Source organism: Gadus macrocephalus, chromosome 1 (genome assembly GCF_031168955.1).
Source record: "Gadus macrocephalus chromosome 1, ASM3116895v1".
NCBI lineage: Eukaryota > Metazoa > Chordata > Actinopteri > Gadiformes > Gadidae > Gadus > Gadus macrocephalus.
This window is the reverse complement of record NC_082382.1, coordinates 22350631-22375335: the sequence shown is the minus strand read 5'-3', so window position 1 is coordinate 22375335 and position 24705 is coordinate 22350631. Positions and strand designations below refer to the sequence as shown.

At 46.7% G+C, this 24705-nt stretch overlaps 1 protein-coding gene across 1 annotated transcript; it reads left to right on the top strand.

Moving 5' to 3' along the window:
• The first annotated feature begins 946 nt into the window (after positions 1–946).
• kcnd1 (potassium voltage-gated channel, Shal-related subfamily, member 1) lies at positions 947–24385 on the top strand. The gene is made up of 9 exons (XM_060052945.1): positions 947–1376; positions 5101–6453; positions 6568–6813; positions 7705–8417; positions 17277–17439; positions 17721–17804; positions 21138–21233; positions 22824–23068; positions 24122–24385. Exons 2-9 carry the CDS (start codon positions 6298–6300, stop codon positions 24324–24326), a joined length of 1908 nt encoding a protein of 635 aa, XP_059908928.1. The 5' UTR covers positions 947–1376; positions 5101–6297; the 3' UTR covers positions 24327–24385.
• Positions 24386–24705: the final 320 nt, after the last annotated feature.

Genomic DNA, 24705 nt, shown 5'->3' with positions numbered 1-24705 from the left:
TCTCTCTCACTTTCTCTCTACATCTCTTTCTATTTCTCCTTTTTCCACCAATCTCCCCTCTCTCGCCATCTCTGACATCCCTCTCTCCTAAGCAAACTGTGTGTGTGAGTGCGTGTATGAGTGTGTGCGTGTGTGTGTGTGCGTGTGTGTGTGTGTCTGTGTGCGCTTATGTCTGTGTTTGTGTGTGTCTGTGTGTATAAACTGAGAGTGTGTGTGTGTGTCAGCATGGCTATAGGATAAGGGACTGACAGTTGCGTTTCTTCACTGAATTATTTACACTTGGAACACAGTGGCTTTTTTTTTTGTGTGTGTGCGTATGTATGTGTGTGTGTGTTTGTGAAAAGTGCATGAGAAAGAGAGTGTGTGTCAACCAGTCTGACTTATACATCTTGCCTGGCCGTTTAAGTTCTGCTCTTTAAATGTTAAACATGCAGCTCTGGTGTCCACGGGTGTGTGTGTGTGTGTGTGTGTGTGTGTGTGTGTGTGTGTGTGTGTGTGTGCGTGTCTGTACGTACGATGTGTCAGTCTGTGTGTTTGTGTTGGTGTACGGTGTGTGTGTGTGTGTGTGTGTGTGTTTGTTTGTTTGTTTGTTTGTTTGTTTGTTGGTGGGTGAGGAGGGAGGTGTATGTGTAGAGAGGATAAAGCAGAGATGAACATGGCAATAATAGAGACAAAATATATATATATATGAGAGAGCTATACAGAGAGACAGATAAAGAGAGAGACATAGAAAGAGAGAGAGACAGATATATATATATATATATAGAGAGAGAGAGAGAGAGAGTTGGATAGAGAGATAGAGAGACATAGACAGACATAGAGAGACAGAGACATAGAGAGACAGAGATAGAGAGACAGAGATAGAGAGAGAGAGATGGATAGAGAGAAAGAAAGAGAGAGGTAGAGGGGAAGTGGCGAAAGCATCACATAAGAGACAGTGAGAGAGAAAGCAGGTGGGGAAGGTCGAGCAAGCGAATGGGAAAAGGTGGAGCCAGTCCTACTAGAGAGAGAGTGGGAGTGCTGGAAAGACATGGAAAGAGAGGGAGGTGTAGAGAGAAAAAGAGAGGGAGGTGTAAAGAGAGGGAGAGAGAGGGGGAGGGCTAGAGAGGGCCACAGAGAGCGAGAGGGAGGGCTATAGAGGGAGAGAGAGAGAGAGGGAGGTCTAGAGGGAGAGAGAGAGGGAGGGATGTGTGTAGAGAGAGAGAGAGAGAGAGAGAGAGAGAGAGTGAGGGATGTGTGGAGAGAGAGGGTAGGAACGGAGTCTTCAGTAAAGAGATTCTTCAGAACAGGACGAAGGCAGCTGGCCGTTCCTCTTCCTCTTCTTCATCCTCTTCCATCTTGCCTGGAGCCGCCCCTCCTCTCCTGTCCCACAGCAGGTAGGTCACTCTGCAGACCCACTAGGACCCAGTCAGACCCACCAGGACCCAGTCAGACCCACCAGGACCCAGTCAGACCACTAGGACCCAGTCCGACCCAATAGGACCAGTCAGACCCACTAGTACCCAGTCAGACCCAATAGGACCCAGTCAGAACCAGTCAGACCCACTAGGACCCAGTCAGACTCAGTCGGACCCAATAGGATCCAATGGACCCCATAGTAGTCGGAACAACCGAGGAGGACCTAGAAGGACTATTAGAGCCAAGCGGACCCAGGGGAACCCAGTAGGACCCCAAAGGACCCCACAGGACCCCGTAGAGGCCAGGAGAACCCAGTAGCACCCAGTAGAACCCAGTAGCACCCTGTAGGACCCAGTATCACCCAGTAGGACCCCGTAGAGGCCAGGAGAATCCAATGGCACCAAGGACAACCCAGTAGCACCCAGTAGGACCCAGGGGAACCCAGTAGGGACCATTATAATATTTTTAGTGTTCCTGGGGTGCGGTAGCGAGTGGTTCCAGGACAGAGAACAGTTCAAACTTTTAAGTTGTTAGAGAACACAAAGCAGTTTAGTTGTAGTTGAGCTACATGTTGTGTGTGTTTAGTTTTAGTTGAGCTACATGTTTTGTGTGTGTTTATTTGTAGTCAAGCTACATGTGTGTGTTTGCTTAGTTGTAATTGAGTAATATGTTGTTTGTGTTTAGTTGAGCTACATGTTGTGTTTGTTTTTGTGGGTGTTTGTGTGTGGGTGTGTGTGCTGAGTTGGTAGATGAGCTATATGGTGTGTGTGTGTGTGTGTGTGTGTGTGTGTGTGTGTGTGTGTGTGTGTGTGTGTGTGTGTGTGTGTGTGTGTCTGTATATATGTACGTGTGTGTGTGTGTGTGTTTGTGTGTATGTGTGTGTGTAAGTGAATGCGTGCTTTAAGAGCTAACCCTAACCCTGATTGGTTGTAGAGACAGCAGTCTGATTGTGTTTAACGTTTAAATCCTAAAAACAGTTAATGGCAAACATTCATTAGTTATTCATTATATTACGTCATCCTCCTCACACACACACAAACACACTCACGCAAACACACACGGGCACACACACACAGCCACAGACACACACACACACACACACACACACACACACACACACACACACACACACACACACACACACACACACACACACACACACACACACACACACACACACACACACACACACACACATACACTTTTAGGCTAGATCATCTTATTTACTTATATTTTATTCTGTGATGTGTATGTGGGTTTGGGTTCAGTGATGAACACATGTTTTGAATGGTGTGTGTGGGTAGGACATTTTATATGCAGTGTTGTGTGTCATTCAAAGTCATTCATTAGAACCATTTAAACATTTTAAATGATCTATCTATCCATCTATGTATTGATCTCTCTGTCCGTCTGTTCATACGTTATGATCTCCTGGTCTCTCCTGTTCTTTTCTGCTCTCCTCCCTGGTCTTTTGGTGTCTCCTGGTGTTCTGGTATCTTTTGCCCTCGCTGCTCCTCTGTCTATTGATCTCTCCTAATCTCTCCTAGTCTCTGTCTACTGGTCCCTCCTGGTATATCTCTTGTTCTCTACTGGTCTCTCCCTCCTTATTTATCCTGATCTACCCTGGTCTCCTAGTCTTTATCGTGGTCCCTCTATCCTGTTCTCTCTTTTTATATCTCCTCCCTCTCCTTGTCTCTCCTGGTCTATCTCCTGGTGTCCCCTAGTTTCTCTATTAGTCTTTATCTGTTTCTGTGTGTAATACTATATATGAATGCTAGTGCTAGCTTTGTGTGTAATACTATACATGAATGCTTGTGCTAGCTCTGTTTGTAATACTATATGAATGATATTGCTAGCTCTGTGTGTAATACTATATATGAATGCTAGTTGCTAGCTTTGTGTGTAATACTATATATGAATGCTATTGCTAGCTCTGTGTGTAATACTATGCATGAATGATACTGCTAGCTCTGTTTGTAATACTATATATGAATGCTAGTGCTAGCTTTGTGTCCAATACTATTTATGAATGCTACTGCTAGCTCTGTCTGTAATACTATATGAAACCAAAAGCTTTTCACTGATGGAGAAAATTATGTTAGCTTTACTTTATCAAATCAAGACGCCAAGAGACGTAGAAACGGGTCATTCCACTTCACTCTAGCATCGTCGTTGCAACCAGGGAAATGACAGAGAGACACTGTTCATTTGCTCATAAAAACAATGTTATTTATCCAGTAGCCTAGTCTTCTTCTTCTTTTCATCTTTTCGTCGCTTAGCAACTGTAATAATATTGGAGTATGGTTTGACTTCAAGTTTAAACATATTGAAATTACACCATGTGTTTGGCAGACATGAGCCTCTCTTCTTGGCTTAAACCCCTCTGTGAAGTTGAACCCCCTTTCAGAGGTTACCCCTCTGTGAGGCCAAACCCTACTGTGAGGTAGTTGTGGGGTCTCCACAGGTCCTTCCATTGATAAGAAGGGAGAAAGGTTTGTTCTGCTGTGGAGAAACAGCATGTCCATGGAAATCTACTTTGGTAATGATGGGATGTGAGGAAGCAGGAGCCAGCAGCCTAATGGTTTAATGGAAGGCATTAGAATGAACCACTCTTGGAGCACTTACAGCATTCTGCAACTACCTGTATCTGCCCCAGACTGGTCATACTGGGACACAACTACCTGTTTCAGCCAAGACTGGTCACACTGGGACACAACTACCTTTTCAGCCAAGACTGGTCATACTGGGACAGAATCAGCCCCAGACTGGTCGTACTGGGACACAACTACCTGTTTCAGCCCAGAATGGTCATGCATACATCTTATTCTGATGGACCTATTTTGGGATGTGGACTTACAAGACATGTTGCTATGTTACTGAAACTGTAGCTCTGATGTAGTATTGATATATTTTACAAGACAGAGCTGCAGTCACTCTGTCTTCATTTAAACTTTCTACTTTAACACCTCAGAGATACTCCCAGAACACTGCCTCTCTCTCTCTCTCTCTCTCTCTCTCTCTCTCTCTCTCTCTCTCTCTCTCTCTCTCTCTCTCTCTCTCTCTCTCTCTGTCTCTCTCTCTCTCTCTCTCTCTCTCTCTCTCTCTCTGAATATGTGTATGCGTGCTATTATATCTCTCATCCCTCTTTGTGTCTGACACATTTTAGAAGTAGCACACCTCCCCTCTCTCTCTCTCTCTCTCTCTCTCTCTCTCTCTCTCTCTCTCTCTCTCTCTCTCTCTCTCTCTCTCTCTCTCTCTCTTCCTTTCTTTACCTTCCTCATCATCTTGCCTCCTCTCCTGTATCCTCCTCTCCTTATTTTCTCTTTTCTCTACCCTCAAACCGTTTTTAACTTGTTTTATGTGTGTTTGGGTGCGTGCATTTGTTGATTTGTGCGTCTTTATGTTTTTGTACTCATGTGTGTTTGTGTACCCGTGTTTGTGTGTGTATCTGTGTGCGTAAGTGTGATTGTGTGTACGTCTGCGAGTATGTGTGTTGGTGTGTGTGCCTAAATTTGCATCCGTGTGTGTGTGTATCTGCGTGCGTTTGTTTGTGTATCTGTGTGTGCATTTGTGTGTGTATCTATGTGTGTGTATCTGTGTGCCTGTGTGTTTATCTACGTGTGTGTTTCTGTGTGTGCGCATGCGTGTCTCTGTGTGTTCGTAAGTGTGTGACTGTGTGTGTGTCTGTGTGTGTGTTGACAGGTCTATACATGGTCATGGAGTAGGATCTTCTCCTCGTCACAAATCAAGCGGAGACGGCCCTGGGCGAGCGTGCACTGCCAGGAGCAGAAGAGAGCGAGAAGACCAAGGACCATGGTGGAGGGACAGAGGCTTGGAGTAGAGAGAGAGAGACATTAAAAGCAGAACAAGACGACCTAGAAGCAGCAAAATAGCAGGCAGAGGGAGCGAAAGAGAGACATCCATAGTCTACAGAGAGAGAGAGATAGAGGGAGAGAGACATCCGTAGTCTACATAGAGAGCGAGAGATATTAGAGGGAGAGAGAGAGAGACATCACTGTCTACAGATAGAGGGAGAGTGTGAGGGGCAGTAGGGTCGTTATGTCTATCTTCCTACTTCATGGACCATCATCCCGTTTGTATACGATTTCAGAAAGCTGACGTGTTTGCCTCAATGAAAGAGAGAGAGTGAGAGGGAAAGAGAGATTCATAGAGAGAAAACGAGAGAGAGACATCCATAGCCTTCAGAAAGAGGGAGAGAATTCACGTTTTGCATTTGAGATCCGTGAGGAAGATGATGTGTGTTCTTCTGGTCATCCGTGATTGGACAGATCATCCATGGTTCTTGTACATGTGAGGTCATGTATGATGACATGTATACGATGCACACCAGGGTCGCCAGGGAAACCAGGGTTACATAGCAGGTCTAGCTACCAGGTGGAACCCACTCAAATTACTACCTTAGTAATCTAAGGTAGTTATGAGTAGTTGTAGTTAGTCACTCCGTAGTTAGATCTTTAGTTAATGCATTAGTTAGTTGTCCTAGTTGATTATAGTTTGCTCTATTTAGTTGGTGGTTGTAGTTGGTCTCCTTGGATTAGAGCTGGTTAGTCTACTGAGCTGAGATGATAGGGACATTAGATCTTCTACACTACATGTGGTCCACAGAAGGTCTCCTAACACTCTAGCAGACAGACAGACAGACAGACAGACAGACAGACAGACAGACAGACAGACAGACAGACAGACAGACAGACAGACAGACAGACAGACAGACAGACAGCGCTCTCCTTCACCATGAGGTCCAACCCCTGTGGTCCCTGGAGCAGCGCAGCACTCGAGGTTCAGCAGTAAAGAGCTGCTGGAGAGGACCCTCCACCCGAAGACACCTCTCGCGCGGCCTCAGCTCTCCAGTCCGGCAGGCCCCACGTCTGATCCAAGATGGCGGCCGGCGTGGCGACGTGGCTGCCCTTTGCACGGGCGGCGGCCGTGGGCTGGCTGCCGCTGGCCAGAAAGACCATGCCCAGGCCTCCTGTGGACAAGTCCTCCCGCTCGGACGAGATCCTGTTCGTCAACGTCAGCGGCCAGAGGTTCCAGGTACCGCCAAGTACTGGCAGGCTGCGCGCCACTTCCCTCTCTGCTTAGGTTAACGCTCTGCTCTCGATGGAACACTGTAGGACTGTGTGGCTCTGCTGTGTTCTGCCGTTGTAGACATGGAAGAACACTCTGGACCGCTACCCAGATACCCTGCTGGGCTCCTCGGAGAAGGAGTTCTTCTTCAACGAGGACACCCAGGAGTACTTCTTCGACCGAGACCCAGAGATGTTCCGACACATCCTCAACTTCTACCGCACCGGTAAGCTGCACTACCCACGCCACGAGTGTGTGCAGGCCTTCGACGAGGAGCTGGCCTTCTATGGGATAGTCCCTGAGATCATCGGAGACTGCTGCATGGAGGTACGCTGCTCACACTATCACCCTCCGTCATTCTGTCTCTCTATCAGCCTCCATCATTCTGTCTCTCCTCTATCACCCCTCCATCATTCTGTCTCTCCTCTATCACCCCTCCATCATTCTGTCTCTCCTCTATCACCCCTCCATCATTCTGTCTCTCCTCTATCACCCCTCCATCATCCTGTCTCTCTATCAACATCCGTCATTCTGTCTCTCCTCTATCACCCCTCCATCATTCTGTCTCCTCTACCATCCTCCATCATCCTGTCTTTCCTCTATCACCCTCCATCATTCTGTCTCTCTATCACCCTCCATCATTCTGTCTCTCTATCACCCCTCCATCATTCTGTCTCCTCTATCACCCCTCCGTCATTCTGTCTCTCCTCTATCACCCTCCGTCATTCTGTCTCTCTCATCCCTCTATCATTCTACTGTATCTCCTGTATCATCCGTCCATCATTTTACAGTTGGTTTGAAGCCTCTTTAAACGCATAAATAAGTTTTGTTTTCTGCTCCTCTCTCCTCTCTGTGCTCCTCCCTCCTCTCTGTGCTCCTCTCTCCTCTCTGTGCTCCTCTCTCCTCTCTCTCTCCTCTCTCCTCTCCTCTCTCCTCTCTGTACTCCTCTCTCCTCTCTGTGCTCCTCTCTCCTCTCTCTCTCCTCTCTCCTCTCTGTACTCCTCTCTCCTCTCTGTGCTCCTCTCTCCTCTCTCCTCTCCTCTCTCCTCTCTGTGCTCCTCTCTCCTCTCTCCTCTCCTCTCTCCTCTCTGTACTCCTCTCTCCTCTCTGTGCTCCTCTCTCCTCTCTCTCTCCTCTCTCCTCTCTCTCTCCTCTCTCCTCTCTGTGCTCCTCGCTCCTCTCTGTGCTTCCCCCTGCTCCTGTCCTCTCCTCATGGAGGAATACCGTGACAGGAAGAAGGAGAACCAGGAGCGGCTGGCGGAGGACACGGAGGCGGGCGAGGCCACGGACACGCCGCTGCCCGACAGCGCCACGTCCAGGGAGCGTCTGTGGAGGGCCTTCGAGAACCCGCACACCTCCACCATGGCCCTGGTGTTCTACTACGTCACCGGCTTCTTCATCGCCGTGTCGGTCATCGCCAACGTGGTGGAGACGGTGCCCTGCCGGCCCCTCAAGGGCACGGTGAAGGATCTGCCCTGCGGGGAGAAGTTCTCCCTGGCCTTCTTCTGCATGGACACGGCCTGCGTCCTCATCTTCACCTTCGAGTACCTCATGCGTCTGTTCGCCGCGCCCTGCCGCTGTAAGTTCGCCCGCTCGGTCATGTCGGTGATCGACGTGGTGGCCATCATGCCCTACTACATCGGCCTGGTGATGCCCGAGAACGAGGACGTGAGCGGCGCCTTCGTCACGCTGCGCGTCTTCAGGGTCTTCCGCATCTTCAAGTTCTCCCGCCACTCGCAGGGCCTGCGGATCCTGGGCTACACGCTGAAGAGCTGCGCCTCTGAGCTGGGCTTCCTGCTCTTCTCCCTCACCATGGCCATCATCATCTTCGCCACCGTCATGTTCTACGCCGAGAAGGGAACCAAGGGCTCCAGCTTCACCTCCATCCCTGCATCCTTCTGGTACACCATCGTCACCATGACCACGCTGGGGTGAGTCGCTGTGTGTGTGTTAGAGCTTAGATCGGGCCGAAAAATCAAACCCGACCCTATCCGAGCCCGTGCTCATTCGAGCCCGGCCCGGCCCAGCCCGGTACATTAACTGTCATGATGAGCCCGCGACCGATTTAAACCCGACCATTTCTTAAAGGGGTAGTTCGGAATTTTGGACATAGGGCCTGATTCCCAAGTGAGCATTGGTATTCTATATCACTGGAGACAGTTTTCAACACATTTCATAGTCCTTCTAGTTGCAGAGTTTGCTCGTGCTAGGCTAGCGCAAGTCAACGGGTAATGCTAGCCTGCTATTAAAAACAGTCTTACCCACTCCACAGTACCCCCGAGGTAAATCAATTATAACGACAGACCATAAATCTAAATGTCTGTTTATAGAATAATGTTAGAAATAAAACCAACCTTGCATTGCATTGCATTTTGAGGGGCGGACTGATGTTACCTGCCGCTGTCATTGCTACAAACGCAGAGTACAGTGAACGAAGGAATTCTATAAGCGTATTCAATTAACAAGATATGCCCACGTTTGGAGGAGTTAGCGATGCATCTGCTTTTGAAGGCGATTATGAGGAATTTGTTGTATCCAACGAACCGTACATGTACGAGCCGGTGTTACGCTTGCCAGTGGAGGAAAACTGCGCATGACACGTTGCCTTTTGCAATTTCGTAGTCTGACTTCTGCAACTTTGTATACATTAAGAATATTATCTACCTATGTAGAATATTTCGTCTGATTAATAGACAATTTTGCCCGTACCAATTAAGCTAATAGTGATTAAAAAAATAAATAATTAAAAATAAAAAAAGCTTGATCACGCCCGGTCCGATCCGACCCGAGGATAGTGGCGGGAAATATTGGACCGACCCGGCCTGCGGGTCGGGTCGGTTCGGTTCGGGCTCGGGTGCGGGCAGAAAATCTAAACTCTAGTGTGTGTGTGTGTGTGTGTGGGGGGGGGGGATAATATGTTGTCCCCATAGCAACCCTGGATTGGGCCCAGTTTAACTCCTGCTCTGTTGTTCTGCTATTTCTACTGATCACGGGTGATCTGGTGATGTTGTTGCCATGACAATGGTGATGATGCAAGGAGTTTGTGTTGTTGTGACTTCCTTGTTTCCCCGCGTTGAGGGATTTTCTGGAACAGATGTTTGTTCTCTCTGTGATACAAGGCTGGCCAAACGAGGCGTCACACTTCAACCTGAACCAATGCTTTGATTGGATATGGAGGCTTTATGGTAACACTGTTTCATATAAGATGTCATTGTAACATTTCAACTGGTGTATACATGTGTTTGTGAGTGTGTGTGTGTGTTTGTGTGTGTAAGTGAGTGCGAACGCACAATGAATATGATCATAAACACTTACTTAGTAACACCTAACAAAAAGGGTACATTAATAAACCTTTAATTTGCAGTAATAAGCATTAATAAACTTAGTTAACTAATGTTCAATAATCCTTTTCTAATGGTGTTCGTGTTTACTAATGCTGTTCATGTTAACCAAGGTATCGATGTTAACATTCATGTATCAGGGTTAGGGTTAAAGGTTGTATCAGCGATGTTGGGTGACGTCACTTCTGTTGGTGTTTGAAGCGAGATCCCAAACAAACAGCCAGATTGCCCCTCCCTTCCGTGTTTCGTGCATCCAGTAAAAACTATCATGAACGCAGCGCAAAACCCCACAACACCCACCCCTTGTCGGTGATTGTTTGGAATACTATTTATTTTGGTTTTGAGCGGTTGGTAGTACCATTGGTTTTTGTGTACAATCTCGGAGCATTGGCTGCCTACAGAGGCGCATTTTTTTGACGGCCTGCTTATGGGGCGGGCAGTAGCGGATCGTGAGGAAAGATCAGATGGATGTGATCATATATGTTTCGGCCTAGCATCCCTGATACAACCTTTAACCCTAACCAACTAACCCTAACCTAACCTTACTGCATTAACTAATGCTAATTTATGGTTCATCGTAATGAACACTCTTCTCCTCAGTTCCTTCTCATCCTCCCTCATTTTCTACTTCCTCTTTAACCCCCCCCCCCCCCCCCCCCCCCCCCTGTTCTCCTCCCCCCCCCCTCTCGGCCTCCCTCTGGGTGAGTCACTGTATAGGAGGGCTGTCCCAGTCACCTCTTCCATTAGAGCTTTTCAAAAGAGGAAGCTTTCTAAATGGATTCTCTGCTGCACAACCTCCATCACCCTACATCTCTCCCCTCCACCCCCATCTCTCTCATCTCACCCCCTATCCCTCTCTCCTCCCTTCTCTCTCCTCCGCCCCCTTCTCTCCCCTCCACCCACATCTCTCCCCACCGACCCCATCGCCCTCCTCTCCCCCCCTTGCCCCCTCTGCTCTTCTCTCTCCCCCTACCCCTCTTGTTTATCTCCTCTCCTTTCCGTCCTCTAAATATCTTCTTCCATGGTATTGTGTGTCTCTGGCGCGCCTGCGAGTCTGCCTAGATATAGACACCTCCTCACAACTCCTCACACCCCCTCGCACCCCCCCACACCTCCTCTTACCTCCTCACATCTCCTCACACTGTTCTCTCTGAGGAGCAGTAGGTCCATAGACAAAGACTCGTGGACTAGGGCTGGCTCTATGTGGGCTGTTTCTTTGTGGACTAGGGCTGGCTCTATGTTGACTAGAGCTGGCTCCATGTTGTCTAGAGCTGGCTCTATGTTGTCTAGAGCTGGCTCTATGTTGACTAGAGCTGGCTCTATGTTGACTAGAGCTGGCTCTATGTTGACTAGAGCTGGCTCTACGTTGACTAGAGCTGGCTCTACGTTGACTAGAGCTGGCTCTACGTTGACAAGAGCTGGCTCTACGTTGACAAGAGCTGGCTCTACGTTGACTAGAGCTGGCTCTACGTTGACTAGAGCTGGCTCTACGTTGACTAGAGCTGGCTCTACGTTGACTTGAGCTGGCTCTACGGTGTCTAGAGCTGGCTCTATGTTGACTAGAGCTGGCTCTATGTTGACTAGAGCTGGCTCCATGTTGACTAGAGCTGACTCTATGTTGACTAGAGCTGGCTCTATGTTGACTAGAGCTGGCTCTATGTTGTCTAGAGCTGGCTCTATGTTGTCTAGAGCTGGCTCTCTGTTGACTAGAGCAGGCTCCATGTTGACTAGAGCTGGCTCCATGTTCTCTACAGCTGGCTCTATGTTGACTAGAGCTGGCTCTATGTTGACTAGAGCTGGCTCTATGTTGACTAGAGCTGACTCTATGTTGACTAGAGCTGACTCTATGTTGACCAGGGCCGTGCTTCGGTCCGGGCTCAGGTGGAAGCCAGGACTGTGGCTGCTGAGGCCGGACTGAGGAGAGAGAGAGAGCTGTGGTCTGACTGCAGGGCCCAGTGCTCTGCAGGGGAGCACTTAAGCCCGCGCATTATTTATAAGCAGTGCACAGCCAGAGAGCTGCTCCTCACACTGCTGCACTCGCTTAATGTTTTAATAGGCGGTGTTTAAGAGTCTGCAGGAGCACTGAGAAGAGATAGAGTGGTGGATAAAGAGGGACATGGAGGAGGAGGAGGAGGAGGAGGAGGAAGAGGAGGAGGAGTGGTGGATAGGGAGGGACATGGAGGAGGAGGAGGAGGAGGAGGAGGAGGAGGAGGAGGAGGTGGAGGAGTGGTGGATAGGGAGGGACATGGAGGAGGAGGAGGAGGAGGAGGAGGAGGTGATGTGTCTCGTGATGGTCTAGTCACGGGTCAGGTGGTCTCCTGACGGGTCAGGTGGTCTATTGACGGGTCAGGTGATCTAGACATGGGTCAGGTGGTCTACTGACGGGTCAGGTGGTCTACTGAGGGGTCAGGTGATCTAGACATGGGTCAGGTGGTCTACTGACGGGTCAGGTGATCTAGACATGGGTCAGGTGGTCTACTGACGGGTCAGGTGGTCTACTGAGGGGTCAGGTGATCTAGACATGGGTCAGGTGGTCTCGTGAGGGGTCAGGTATCTGCTTGTGGCTCTCAGCCTCTCGAAACAGTGCATCTCATAATCTGTTAGAGGATATATTATGATAGTTTATATGATATATGATATCAGTGAGGGTATATATGATACATATTATATTATACTTGATGATATTACCGGTACATTGTATTCTAATGTATTCTATTATGCTGTTCGGATATGATATGATTTATTCTATTGTGGACCCAGCAGAAGGCTCCTGTGTGTGAGTGCTTCTCCAGCATGGGGGGCCCAAACCCCTAACCCTGTCGTGTCGTTTCGGTTCACTGGGTGTGTGGATGTGTGTGTGCATGAATGCTTGACGGAGTGCGTGTCTGTGTCTGTATAGTTGTGTGTATTGATCAGTTGTCAGTAGCCTGTGTGTGTTTGAGAGTTAAGAGAGAGAGAGAGATTCATTGTGGTTGTACTGGGTGGCTCCCAGTAGAACCAGTAGAAGCCTCACTAAAGAACGGCACCTGCGTTCAGCAGAGTCGACGAAGTGTTTTTGTCTCTAAAATGGGGACCTCTTTCAGTCATAGAGATAAAAGGGCATAGATAACCATGTTGACGATCATTCAAGTCAAATTTCCATGTAAAACAAAACACAGATACGTATCTGACCCGTCAGGTTGGTTAGTGTTACCGCTAATTGTTATGATCAAAGTTCTTCTTTCTAGTATTGACATCAGGAGAATTAATTATTGAATTGAACATTTTGATCGTTATCAGTGGGATATTATGGCGTTTCTATTGTTATATAATTAATTTGCTGTCCTGAACATTGCTCTTGCTGCTCTTGAAATATAAATAATTTCTAATATACATATTTTAAATATAGTAAAGCAGGAAGAGTGCTGTGTAGGAGAGCAGGAAAGCTAGAGTGTGGCACATAGCTGCTCAAAAGAGGAAAAAAAGCACCAGTACAGGCAATGGCAAAAAAGCACAAGTAATGTGCTTTGGTGGGTGGACTTGAGATGCGGGGGTGGCTATTGTACGTCACCTATTTTTGTTTTTCTTATTGATAGGACTGCTTCATATAGTAGGTCTGATCATCACTGACAGGCTTTCATGTGTCACTTAAACTGATTTTTTTCTTGAAAAACGCTGCATGATTCATAGGAAGGGGTCTGGGCATGTGCATTGCTCATTTTCTTTCTTTTTTAGGCTATCACCAGCTTGCACCACTGCGTATTAGTGAACCTAGAGGTATTTAGTCGTTAAAGGGACAGTATTAGCGAACCTAAAGGTATTTAGTAGTTAAAGGGACAGTTTAGCGAACCTAAAGTTATGTAGTCGTTAAAGGTACAGTAACAGTGAACTGCAGTGGAAGTGTCTTTGAGCAGAAGGTTTTGTTGTTTTCCAGACTCTGACATCCTGTCAGGCAGAAGTCCCACCAGATAGCATCTTAAAATAACCTTTCCTCTCCAAAAATAGACTACACTACTGTCTGTCTGTCTGTCTGTCTGTCTGTCTGTCTGTCTGTCTGTCTGTCTGTCTGTCTGTCTGTCTGTCTGTCTGTCTGTCTGTCCCTCTGTCTGCCCGCTTGTTTGTCTGTCTATCTGCCTGAGAGAGAGACAGATGGAGCGCAAGAGAAAGAAGAGACAGACAGAGTAAGGGATCCGGGTTTATGGAACAAGGGATGAGACGGAGGAAGAGTGAACATGAAACTACCATCCCTCTTCTTGCAACTTTTATAATCACTCTATCAATAAAATATTAGAGTAAGACAGGGGGACTAGGGAGAGGAGGTAGAGGGAGGTAGAGATGAAGAGGGAGAGAGAAAGAGAGGCATAGAGGGAGAGATAGAGAGGCATATAGGGAGAGAAAGAGAGGCATAGAGGGAGAGATAGAGATGCATAGAGGGAGTGATAGAGAGGCATGGAGGTAGAGAGGGAGAGAGAGAGGCATAGGCTCTCTCCTTCTTTCTCTCCCTCTCTTTCTCCCTCTCTCTCTCTATCTCCACTTCCGTCTTGCCCTCTCTCTCCCTTACTGTTAAATTGTCCTTCCCGCCCTCCAGCCTAAACTAATTATGATTGGCTGTCTGTGGTTCAATTAAGTTGTGATTGGTTAGCTGGCCTGCAGGAGGCAACCGATAAGATCAGTCTGACCTCTGGATTGGCTGACTCAGCCCTAATGGACTCCTATCACACACTATCCGCTCAGATCAGGCATAAGGAGCTCAGAGCCTAGATGCCTCCATCCTCTCTTGTCTCTAACTTCGCTCTCTTCCTCAGTCAGAGAGGCTGTCAAAAAAATGGTTACCGTGACAACAATATGGAGACATTGGTGATGTGAGGGAGGTTGGCATCGGCTTAAAGAACAGACGTCACCTCAACACTTTATCATCCCTTATTCTCTCTCTATTTCTCTCATTTTATTCATTATTCGATATTCACGGAGCTCATTACTCGTAACATTAGATATTGTTCACTACTATCATAACTACTCATATTATTTATTTGATAATGGTTGTATTTTTTATAAGAGTACAAGAGTTATAATGCCGTGTATCAATTGCATATATCTTGTATATTAAGATATGTGAGGGGGTGTGTGAGAGAAATGCTTTTGGGAAGGAGGTTTATTTTTAGAGCTGACCTCTCCACTCCTTCTCTCATCCTCCATCTCCTCATTTCCTCTTCATTACACTCTGACCTCTGTGTCCTCCTCCTCTCCGGCTCTTCTCTCTCTGTCCTTCTCCTCATCTCATTATCTGTCCTCCTTCTACTCCCTCATCCGTCATATCATTTCCTCCTCTCTTCTTTCCTCTCTCCTCTTTCCTCTCCCCCGGCCTCAGCTCCCTCCTATCTCCTCTCAAATCCTCTCCTATCTCTCTCCTTGCTCCTCTCTCCTCTTCTCCCCTCTCCTCTCTCCTTCCGTCTCTTTTGATTTCTTATCGAATCTTATGATTAGATGATCTGAACTGCTCAGAGAGTGAATCAGAGAAGAGACAGTGAATGAGAGGAGAAATCAGAGAGGAGAAGACAGTGAATGAGAGGAGAAATCAGAGAGGAGAAGACAGTGAATGAGAGGAGAAATCAGAGAGGAGAAGACAGTGAATGAGAGGAGAAATCAGAGAGGAGACAGAGTGAATGAGAGGAGAAATCAGAGAGGAGAAGACAGTGAATGAGAGGAGAAATCAGAGAGGAGACAGAGTGAATGAGAGGAGGCATCAGAGAGGAGAAGACAGTGAATGAGAGGAGAAATCAGAGCGGAGACAGAGTGAATGAGAGGAGGCATCAGAGAGGAGAAGACAGTGAATGAGAGGAGGAATCAGAGAGGAGGAGACAGGGAGGAGAGGAGGGTACGGGGGATGAGTGGAGGAGAGGAGCAGGAGGAGAGGAGAGAGGGAGGATGTAAAAGTAGAGGAGAAGAGAGGAAAGCAGAGGAGGAGGAGGAGCATGTGTGTGTTTCGGGTCAGGGCAGCCATCCAGACAAACCAGCTACAAAACGACTAGTGCCGCCGTTTATTATTTACACACTCGGTCAGAGGAAGGAGCACCCCCTGCTGGCCCTCCAACACCTCTAGAATCACCATAGTCCTGATGCTGGGTCAGGGAAGTCTAGAGGTCAGGGTAGTAGTCATGAGGTCTCAGGGCCCTCCTGTAGCTGCTAGCCCTCATGTAGCTGCTATTCCTCATGTAGCTGCTAGTCCTCCTATAGCTGCTAGCCCTCATGTAGCTGCTATTCCTCATGTATCTGCTAGTCCTCATGTAGCTGCTAGTCCTCATGTAGCTGCTAGTCCTCCTGTAGCTGCTAGTCCTCCTATAGCTGCTAGCCCTCCTGTAGCTGCTAGTCCTCATGTAGCTGCTAGTCCTCCTGTAGCTGCTAGCCCTCATGTAGCTGCTAGTCCTCCTGTAGCTGCTAGTCCTCCTGTAGCTGCTAGCCCTCATGTAGCTGCTAGCCCTCCTGTAGCTGCTAGTCCTCATGTAGCTGCTAGTCCTCCTGTAGCTGCTAGCCCTCATGTAGCTGCTAGTCCTCCTGTAGCTGCTAGTCCTCCTGTAGCTGCTAGTCCTCATGTAGCTGCTAGCCCTTATGTAGCTGCTAGTCCTCCTGTAGCTGGCCAGTAAAACTTTTTTTGCAGCAAACTCATTGAGCTGTGTAGGCGGAGCAGAGAGACAGATATGAGATCTGTTGGAGAGGATGCGAGTGGTTTAACCACCAGAAGCTAAACATAGAAGAGTTATATTCTTGGTCATCTAGGATGTTGTGGTGAATGTATGTTGTGTTGTGATATATTGTGATGATATCACTGCAGCCAGCTAAACTCAATACACATCCCTTGTACTGCTTGAATCACCTATATCCCACGCCATCTGTGTGTGTGTGTGTGTGTGTGTGTGTGTGTGTGTGTGTGTGTGTGTGTGTGTGTGTGTGTGTGTGTGTGTGTGTGTGTGTGTGTGTGTGTGTGTGTGTGTGTGTGTGTGTGTGTGTGTGTGTGCGTGCGTGTGTTTATGATAGGGTGCTTGATGATGCAGATAAATTGTCTGTATTTTAAATAATAAATAGGCAGGTTTTAGTTCCACTTCCATGGGTGTTCAGAACGGCCTCACAGTGGAACTGAACCCCTGCTTTCAGTTCCAACACCGTGATTACACACATTATCATTCTATTGGGACAGATTTTAGTCAGAACCTTGGCAACAATACAACAATGTATTAGGTGTTTTACATTAGTATACCATTATTTGTGGACGTAAACGTTTTCTGTATTTAACATTTCGATTTTTTTATTCCACAAAATGTGCACTTTTTTAGTTGCCAGCAGCCAATGCTACTTTAATAGTCATCTATTGATCAGATGAACCGAAAATAGTCTCCATGGTTATGTGATAGGAAGTGAAGCTTCTCAGTCACAGGAAGTGATGATCATGTGTGTTTGGGTGTCTGTTCCCGCCAGCTACGGGGACATGGTTCCCAACACCATCGCTGGGAAGATCTTCGGCTCCATCTGCTCTCTGAGCGGAGTGCTGGTGATCGCTCTGCCTGTCCCCGTCATCGTGTCCAACTTCAGCCGCATTTACCACCAGAACCAGAGGGCAGACAAGATGAGGGCCCAGCAGGTACACACACACACACACGCGCACACACACACACACACACACACACACACACACACACACACACACACACACACACACACACACACACACACACACACACACACACACACACACACACACACACACACACACACACACACCAACCACTGTTGATATAAATGTTTTATATACTGTGTAGTACTAGTACTAGTATTGATATGAATTTGTATATATACTGTGTAGTACTGACTGACTAAGTATTGACTGACTAGTGTGTGTGTGTGTGTGTGTGTGTCTCACAGAAAGTGCGCATGGCTAGGATCCGGATGGCCAAGAAAGGAACGGCCAACGCCTTCCTGCAGTTCAAAGAGGACGGGGGACTGGGGGTGAGTCCAGACTTACCTCTCTGTCCATGTGTGACCACATTAATACATGAGTATCACCGTTCTCCTTCAACACTGTGACAGTGGCTCTGCAGCCTTTGAGGTCTTCGGGTTGCGGCGTTGAAGGGGGATTAGAGCAGAAAGCTCTCCCTGGAAACACAGCCCTCTCAAGCTCTAGTGAACACACGGCTTTGAACGTACAATCCTTCAGATGAGCCTGAAACTAAAAGGTTGCTCGGACAGAGCTGTTATACTAGAGCTGTTCACGAGCATACCGGCTAGACCAAACGGCATGTATAACTAAGCACCCTGTCAGGATAGGTTTGCTGATGGATAGAGTAGCTAGGTGAGCTCCTACAGGTGAGAGCCCATATCAGGATGAGATGGTCATTTAGAAAGGCTGGGTCAGTTGTCCTATCAATTGAGGAGTTACAAAACCAAATACAGAAATATCCGATGAATTATATCAGCAAACAATTGAAGCAATATTTCAATGTAAAAAGGCACACAAAAAGCTGGATATGATATGTCCAATCAGAAATGTCTATCCACATATAGAAGCCAACAACAGATGTATTTCTGCATCGTGAGCTATGCGACATTTGTTTCCTAGAACTCATTACATGCTAAAGACTAGTTTGTTGCCAAGACTACGTAGATGGCTGCCCCGGGTGTTGGTATTCTGGGATAGTTAATAACCGTGGTTACCGTGGTGATGGGCAGATTAGGAGGGAGGGGGTCATTAAAACATCACTTATAGATGAAGCCATGTAAATCCAACAGTTTTATCTCTCTTTAACGCCTTTACATATGTAAACTGCATTGTTCTGTGCGCTAGTATTTGTATTGTATATGATGGTAAGAGAAGGCTATACAGTTGTAGTAATTTCAGAAAAGACTCCATGTATTTATCCTGTATTGCTATTGTAGTACTATTGTTTCAATACTGTGTAGTGACTCATAGAACAGCTAGATGGTTCTACTGTTCTCATAGAACAGATGGTTCTACTGTTCCCATAGAACAGCTAGATGGTTCTACTGTTCTCATAGAACAGATGGTTCTACTGTTCTCATAGAACAGCTAGATGGTTCTACTGTTCTCATAGAACAGATGGTTCTACTGTTCCCATAGAACAGCTAGATGGTTCTACTGTTCTAATAGATCAGCTAGATGGTTCTACTGTTCTCATAGAACAGATGGTTCTACTGTTCTCATAGATCAGCTAGATGGTTCTACTGTTCTCATAGAACAGCTAGATGGTTCTACTGTTCCCATAGAACAGCTAGATGGTTCTACTGTTCTCATAGAACAGCTAGATGGTTCTACTGTTCTCATAGAACAGCTAGATGGTTCTACTGTTCTAATAGATCAGCTAGATGGTTCTACTGTTCTCATAGAACAGCTAGATGGTTCTACTGTTCTCATAGAACAGCTAGATGGTTCTACTGTTCTCATAGAACAGATGGTTCTACTGTTCTCATAGAACAGCTAGATGGTTCTACTGTTCTAATAGATCAGCTAGATGGTTCTACTGTTCTCATAGAACAGATAGATGGTTCTACTGTTCTCATAGAACAGCTAGATGGTTCTACTGTTCTCATAGAACAGATGGTTCTACTGTTCTCATAGATCAGCTAGATGGTTCTACTGTTCTCATAGAACAGCTAGATGGTTCTACTGTTCTCATAGAACAGCTAGATGGTTCTACTGTTCTCATAGAACAGCTAGATGGTTCTACTGTTCTCATAGAACAGCTAGATGGTTCTACTGTTCTCATAGAACAGCTAGATGGTTCTTCTAGAGGTTTCTGAAGTCTGAAACCTGAAGAACAGAGCCCTCAGGATGCAGGATCAAGTCTAGCGTGGATTTAAATCTTTATCTGGAAATTACTTCATGCTGCCTGTGGGGATGGGCGAGAGGAAACACACACAGATAGAAAGAGATATTGTTACATCCTTAATCCCTCCATCCGCCCTGAACACAAGACCAGGGCTGGATGGATTTAGAGATGAATTATAAAGAGGAGCATGATGGACCAAGAGAGGAGGAGGAGGAGGAGGAGAGAGGAGGAGGAGTGGTGGATGATTAAACCATGGAGGAGAGAGAGATATGGTTAGGGTGTGGTAAGAGGGTGTTCCCTGAGGCCCAGAGTGGCTGAATGCAGCAGAGTAATGGTTTTCTAATGTAATGACTTGACATCCTTGTCCCTGAGTCGGTTGCCTCCTCAAGCTTCGGTTCCAATGGATCTTGTGTTCAACACCTTCCACCTCTGTTCTGCTCTCCCGAGGCTGACGCCCATGTTATATTAGCATTCCATTACGCTAGAGTTAGCCTAAGCGTCTGAGCCTCTGATCAGGTGCTGCAGGAACAAGAGGTCTTCTTGTGGAGTAGGATCTACTTGTAGAGACAGGGCACTGAAGAACCGACGGGTAGGAAGAGAGAGAGAGTATAAGGGCACCGGACGAGGTCCACCGCTTCCATCGGTAGGGCCCAAGACACAGCTAGCTTAAAGAACCATCACCCTGGGCCTGGGGATACATATGTACATGTATAAACGTCTCTATGTGTGTGTAGGTATATAATATACATGTATACACATCTCTATGTGTGTATGTATATATACATGTATACACATCTCTATTTGTGTATATATACAGATATACATATGGCTCTATATGTGTATATGTATATGTTTATACATATGTATATATGTGTGTATATATATATATATACATACATATACACGTCTATATGTGTGTATGTATATATATACATGGATATATTTCTCTATATGTACACTATGTGTGTATATTCGTGTGTTCACGACTCTCTATGTGTGTATGTGTATATATTCATGTACTCCCGTCTCTATATGTGTGTGTATATATATATATATAGATGTAATCAGGTCTCTATGTGTGCGTGTGTATATTTTCATGTAATCATTCTTTATATTTGTGTGTATTCATGTGATCATGTCTACGTGGGTGTTTTTATATATTCATGTAATTACATATGTGTATATTCATGTAGTCACGTCTGTATGTGTGTGTGTGTAGATATTCAAGTGATCACTTCTCTATGTGTGCGTGTGTGTATTCATGTGATCACTTCTTTATGTGTGTGCGTGTGTGTATTCATGTGATCACTTCTCTATGTGTGCGTGTGTGTATTCATGTGATCACTTCTATATGTGTGTGTGTGTGTGTGTATTCATGTGATCACTTCTATATGTGTGTGTGTGTGTGTGTATTCATGTGATCACTTCTCTATGTGTGTGTGTATATATTCATGTGATCACTTCTCCATGTGTGTGTGTGTGTGTGTGTGTGTAGGATCCAGACAGCAACAGCAGCGCTCTGTGTCTGAAGAACAGATCAGCCTTCGAAAACCAACACCACCACCTGCTGCACTGTCTGGAGAAGACCACTGTAAGATACACACACACTACACACTACACACTACACACATACTACACACTACACCACCACCTGCTGCACTGTCTGGAGAAGACCACTGTAAGATACACACACACTACACACTACACACTACACACTACACACTACACACTACACACTACACACTACACACAACACCACCACCTGCTGCACTGTCTGGAGAAGACCACTGTAAGATACACACACACTACACACTACACACTACACACTACACACTACACACACACCACACACATTACACACTAAACCTACACTATACACACATTACACACTACACACTATACACACATTACACACTAAACCTACACTTTACACACATTACAAACTACAAGAACACTATACACACATTACACATACACACACACACACTATACACACATTACACATACACACACACACACACACACACACACACACTATACACACATTACACATACACACACACACACACACTATACACACATTACACATACACACACACACACACACACACTATACACACATTACACATACACACACACACACACACACTATACACACATTACACATACACACACACACACACACACTATACACACATTACACATACACACACACACTATACACACATTACACATACACACACACACACTATACACACATTACACATACACACACACACTATACACACATTACACATACACACACACACTATACACACATTACACACTACACGCTAAACACACTACACACTACACAATCACAGACACACACACACACACACACACACACACACACACTTTACACTATACACACACTACATTACACACTACATTACACGCTATACACACACTTAACACACACTACACACACACTATACATACACTACACACACACACACACACACTACACACACTACACAAACACTACACACTAAAACTACACACACTACACACTTTATACACTAATCACACACATGCTACACAAAAACTTTACACACACAACACACTATACACACATTATGCACACAATATAAAGACACTATTATACACACACTACACAATATACACACACACACACACACACACACTATACACACATTACACACTACAACTATACACAAACTATACACACACGACACCCTACACACACACACACACACACACACACACACAAACACACACTGAACACACACTATACACACTACACACTCTGCATTCACACCATACACACACTATGCAACAACTACAAACTATACAGAAACTTCACACTCAACACTCACTATACCCACTACACATTAGACACACACTAAACACACACTATACGCTAAACACTACACAAACATACACACATTATACACACACTAAACACAAACTATACCCGTCACACACATTATACACACTAAACACACAGGATGCAGTATACACACTAAACAAACACTTTACCCACACTAAACAAACAGTATACAGTATACACACTACACAATATGCACACACTTAACACACTATACAGGATACACACTATACACACACTTAACACACAGTATACAGTTTACTAAGCACACGGGTGACCCCTGACCCTCAGAACCACGAGTTCACGGATGAGATGGCGTACAGCGAGATGTGTCTGACGGAGTCGGTGGGCTACCGCACCAGCCGCAGCACCTCCCTGTCCAGCCAGCAGGGGGCGCTGAACAACGGCTGCTGCCCCCGCAGAGCCCGGCGCAGAGCGGCCATGCGGTTGGCCAACTCCACCGTGTCGGTCAGCCGGGGGAGTGTCCAGGAACTGGACACATTTCCTGTCAAGTCAACCAACCTACCGCAACAAACGTAAGGTCAACAGATAGAGGGAGGGATGGATGATGTAGGGATGGATGATGTAGGGATGGATGATGTAGGGATGGATGATGTAGGGATGGATGATGTAGGGAGGATGATGTAGGGATGGATGATGTAGGGATGAATGATGGAGGGATGGATGATGTAGGGATGGATGATGTAGGGAGGATGATGTAGGGATGGATGATGTAGGGATGAATGATGGAGGGATGGATGATGTAGGGATGGATGATGTAGGGATGGATGATGTAGGGAGGATGGATGGATGATGTAGGGATGGATGATGTAGGGAGGATGGATGGATGATGTAGGGATGGATGATGTAGGGAGGATGGATGGATGATGTAGGGATGGATGATGTAGGGATGGATGGACGGATGATGTAGGGATGGATGATGTAGGGATGAATGATGGAGGGATGGATGATGTAGGGATGGATGATGTAGGGAGGATGGATGGATGATGTAGGGATGGATGATGTAGGGATGGATGATGTAGGGATGGATGATGTAGGGATGGATGATGTAGGGATGGATGATGTAGGGAGGATGGATGGATGATGTAGGGATGGATGATGTAGGGAGGATGGATGGATGATGTAGGGATGGATGATGTAGGGAGGATGGATGGATGATGTAGGGATGGATGATGTAGGGATGGATGGACGGATGATGTAGGGATGGATGATGTAGGGATGATGATGTAGGTATGGATGATGGAGGGATGGATGATGGACAGATGATAGATGATGAATGGATGATGGAGGGATGAATGATGGATGAATGGATGATGGAAAGATGATGAATGGATGATGGAGGGGATGGATGATTGATGATGAATGGATGATGGAGGGGATGGATGATAGATGATGAATGGATGATGGAGGGGATGGGTGATGAATGGATGATGGAGGGATGAATGATGAATGGATGATGGAGGGGATGGATGATAGATGATGAATGGATGATGGGGGGGATGGATGATGAATGGATGATGGAGGGGATGGATGATGGATATAAGTGTTCATCTCCCTCTCTCTCCCAGTCGCTCCAGCCTGAACGCCCGGGCAGTGGACATCAAGTTGAACTGCAGCGATCGAGACTACACGGCGGCCATCATCAGCATCCCCACCCCCCCCTCCAACACGCCGGACGAGAGCCCGCCCTCCTCCCCCGCCATCCCGGGCATCCTGCGCAACACGCGGGCCACCGCCTACCTGCAGGACGCCGTCAAGATCTCCTCCTTATAGCCTCCCACCCGCATGAACGCCCCCCCCCCAGCGCAAGCTATGAACTCTGGGAAATACAGCTTTATCTCCACACACACACACACACACACACACACACACACACACACAATCATGATGCTGATTTAGAGGTTGAGTGCTTCAGTCGCTGGTCCCCTCCTCCTGTACCTGTAGAGGAGGAGCAGTCGCTGGTCCCCTCCTCCTGTACCTGCAGAGGAGGAGCAGTCGCTGGTCCCCTCCTCCTGTACCTGCAGAGGAGGAGCAGTCGCTGGTCCCCTCCTCCTGTACCTGCAGAGGAGGAGCAGTCGCTGGTCCCCTCCTCCTGTACCTGCAGAGGAGGAGCAGTCGCTGGTCCCCTCCTCCTGTACCTGCAGAGGAGGAG

What these genes read in the sequence shown, in the direction of transcription:
- kcnd1 (XM_060052945.1), top strand. Translation starts at nt 6,298, where the DNA reads ATGGCGGCCGGCGTGGCGACGTGGCTGCCCTTTGCACGGGCGGCGGCC. An exon ending in AAGAGGACGGGGGACTGGGG is followed by an intron (nt 17,805 to 21,137) that starts GTGAGTCCAGAC and finishes GTGTGTGTGTAG; the next exon opens with GATCCAGACAGCAACAGCAG. An exon ending in ACCAACCTACCGCAACAAAC is followed by an intron (nt 23,069 to 24,121) that starts GTAAGGTCAACA and finishes TCTCTCTCCCAG; the next exon opens with TCGCTCCAGCCTGAACGCCC.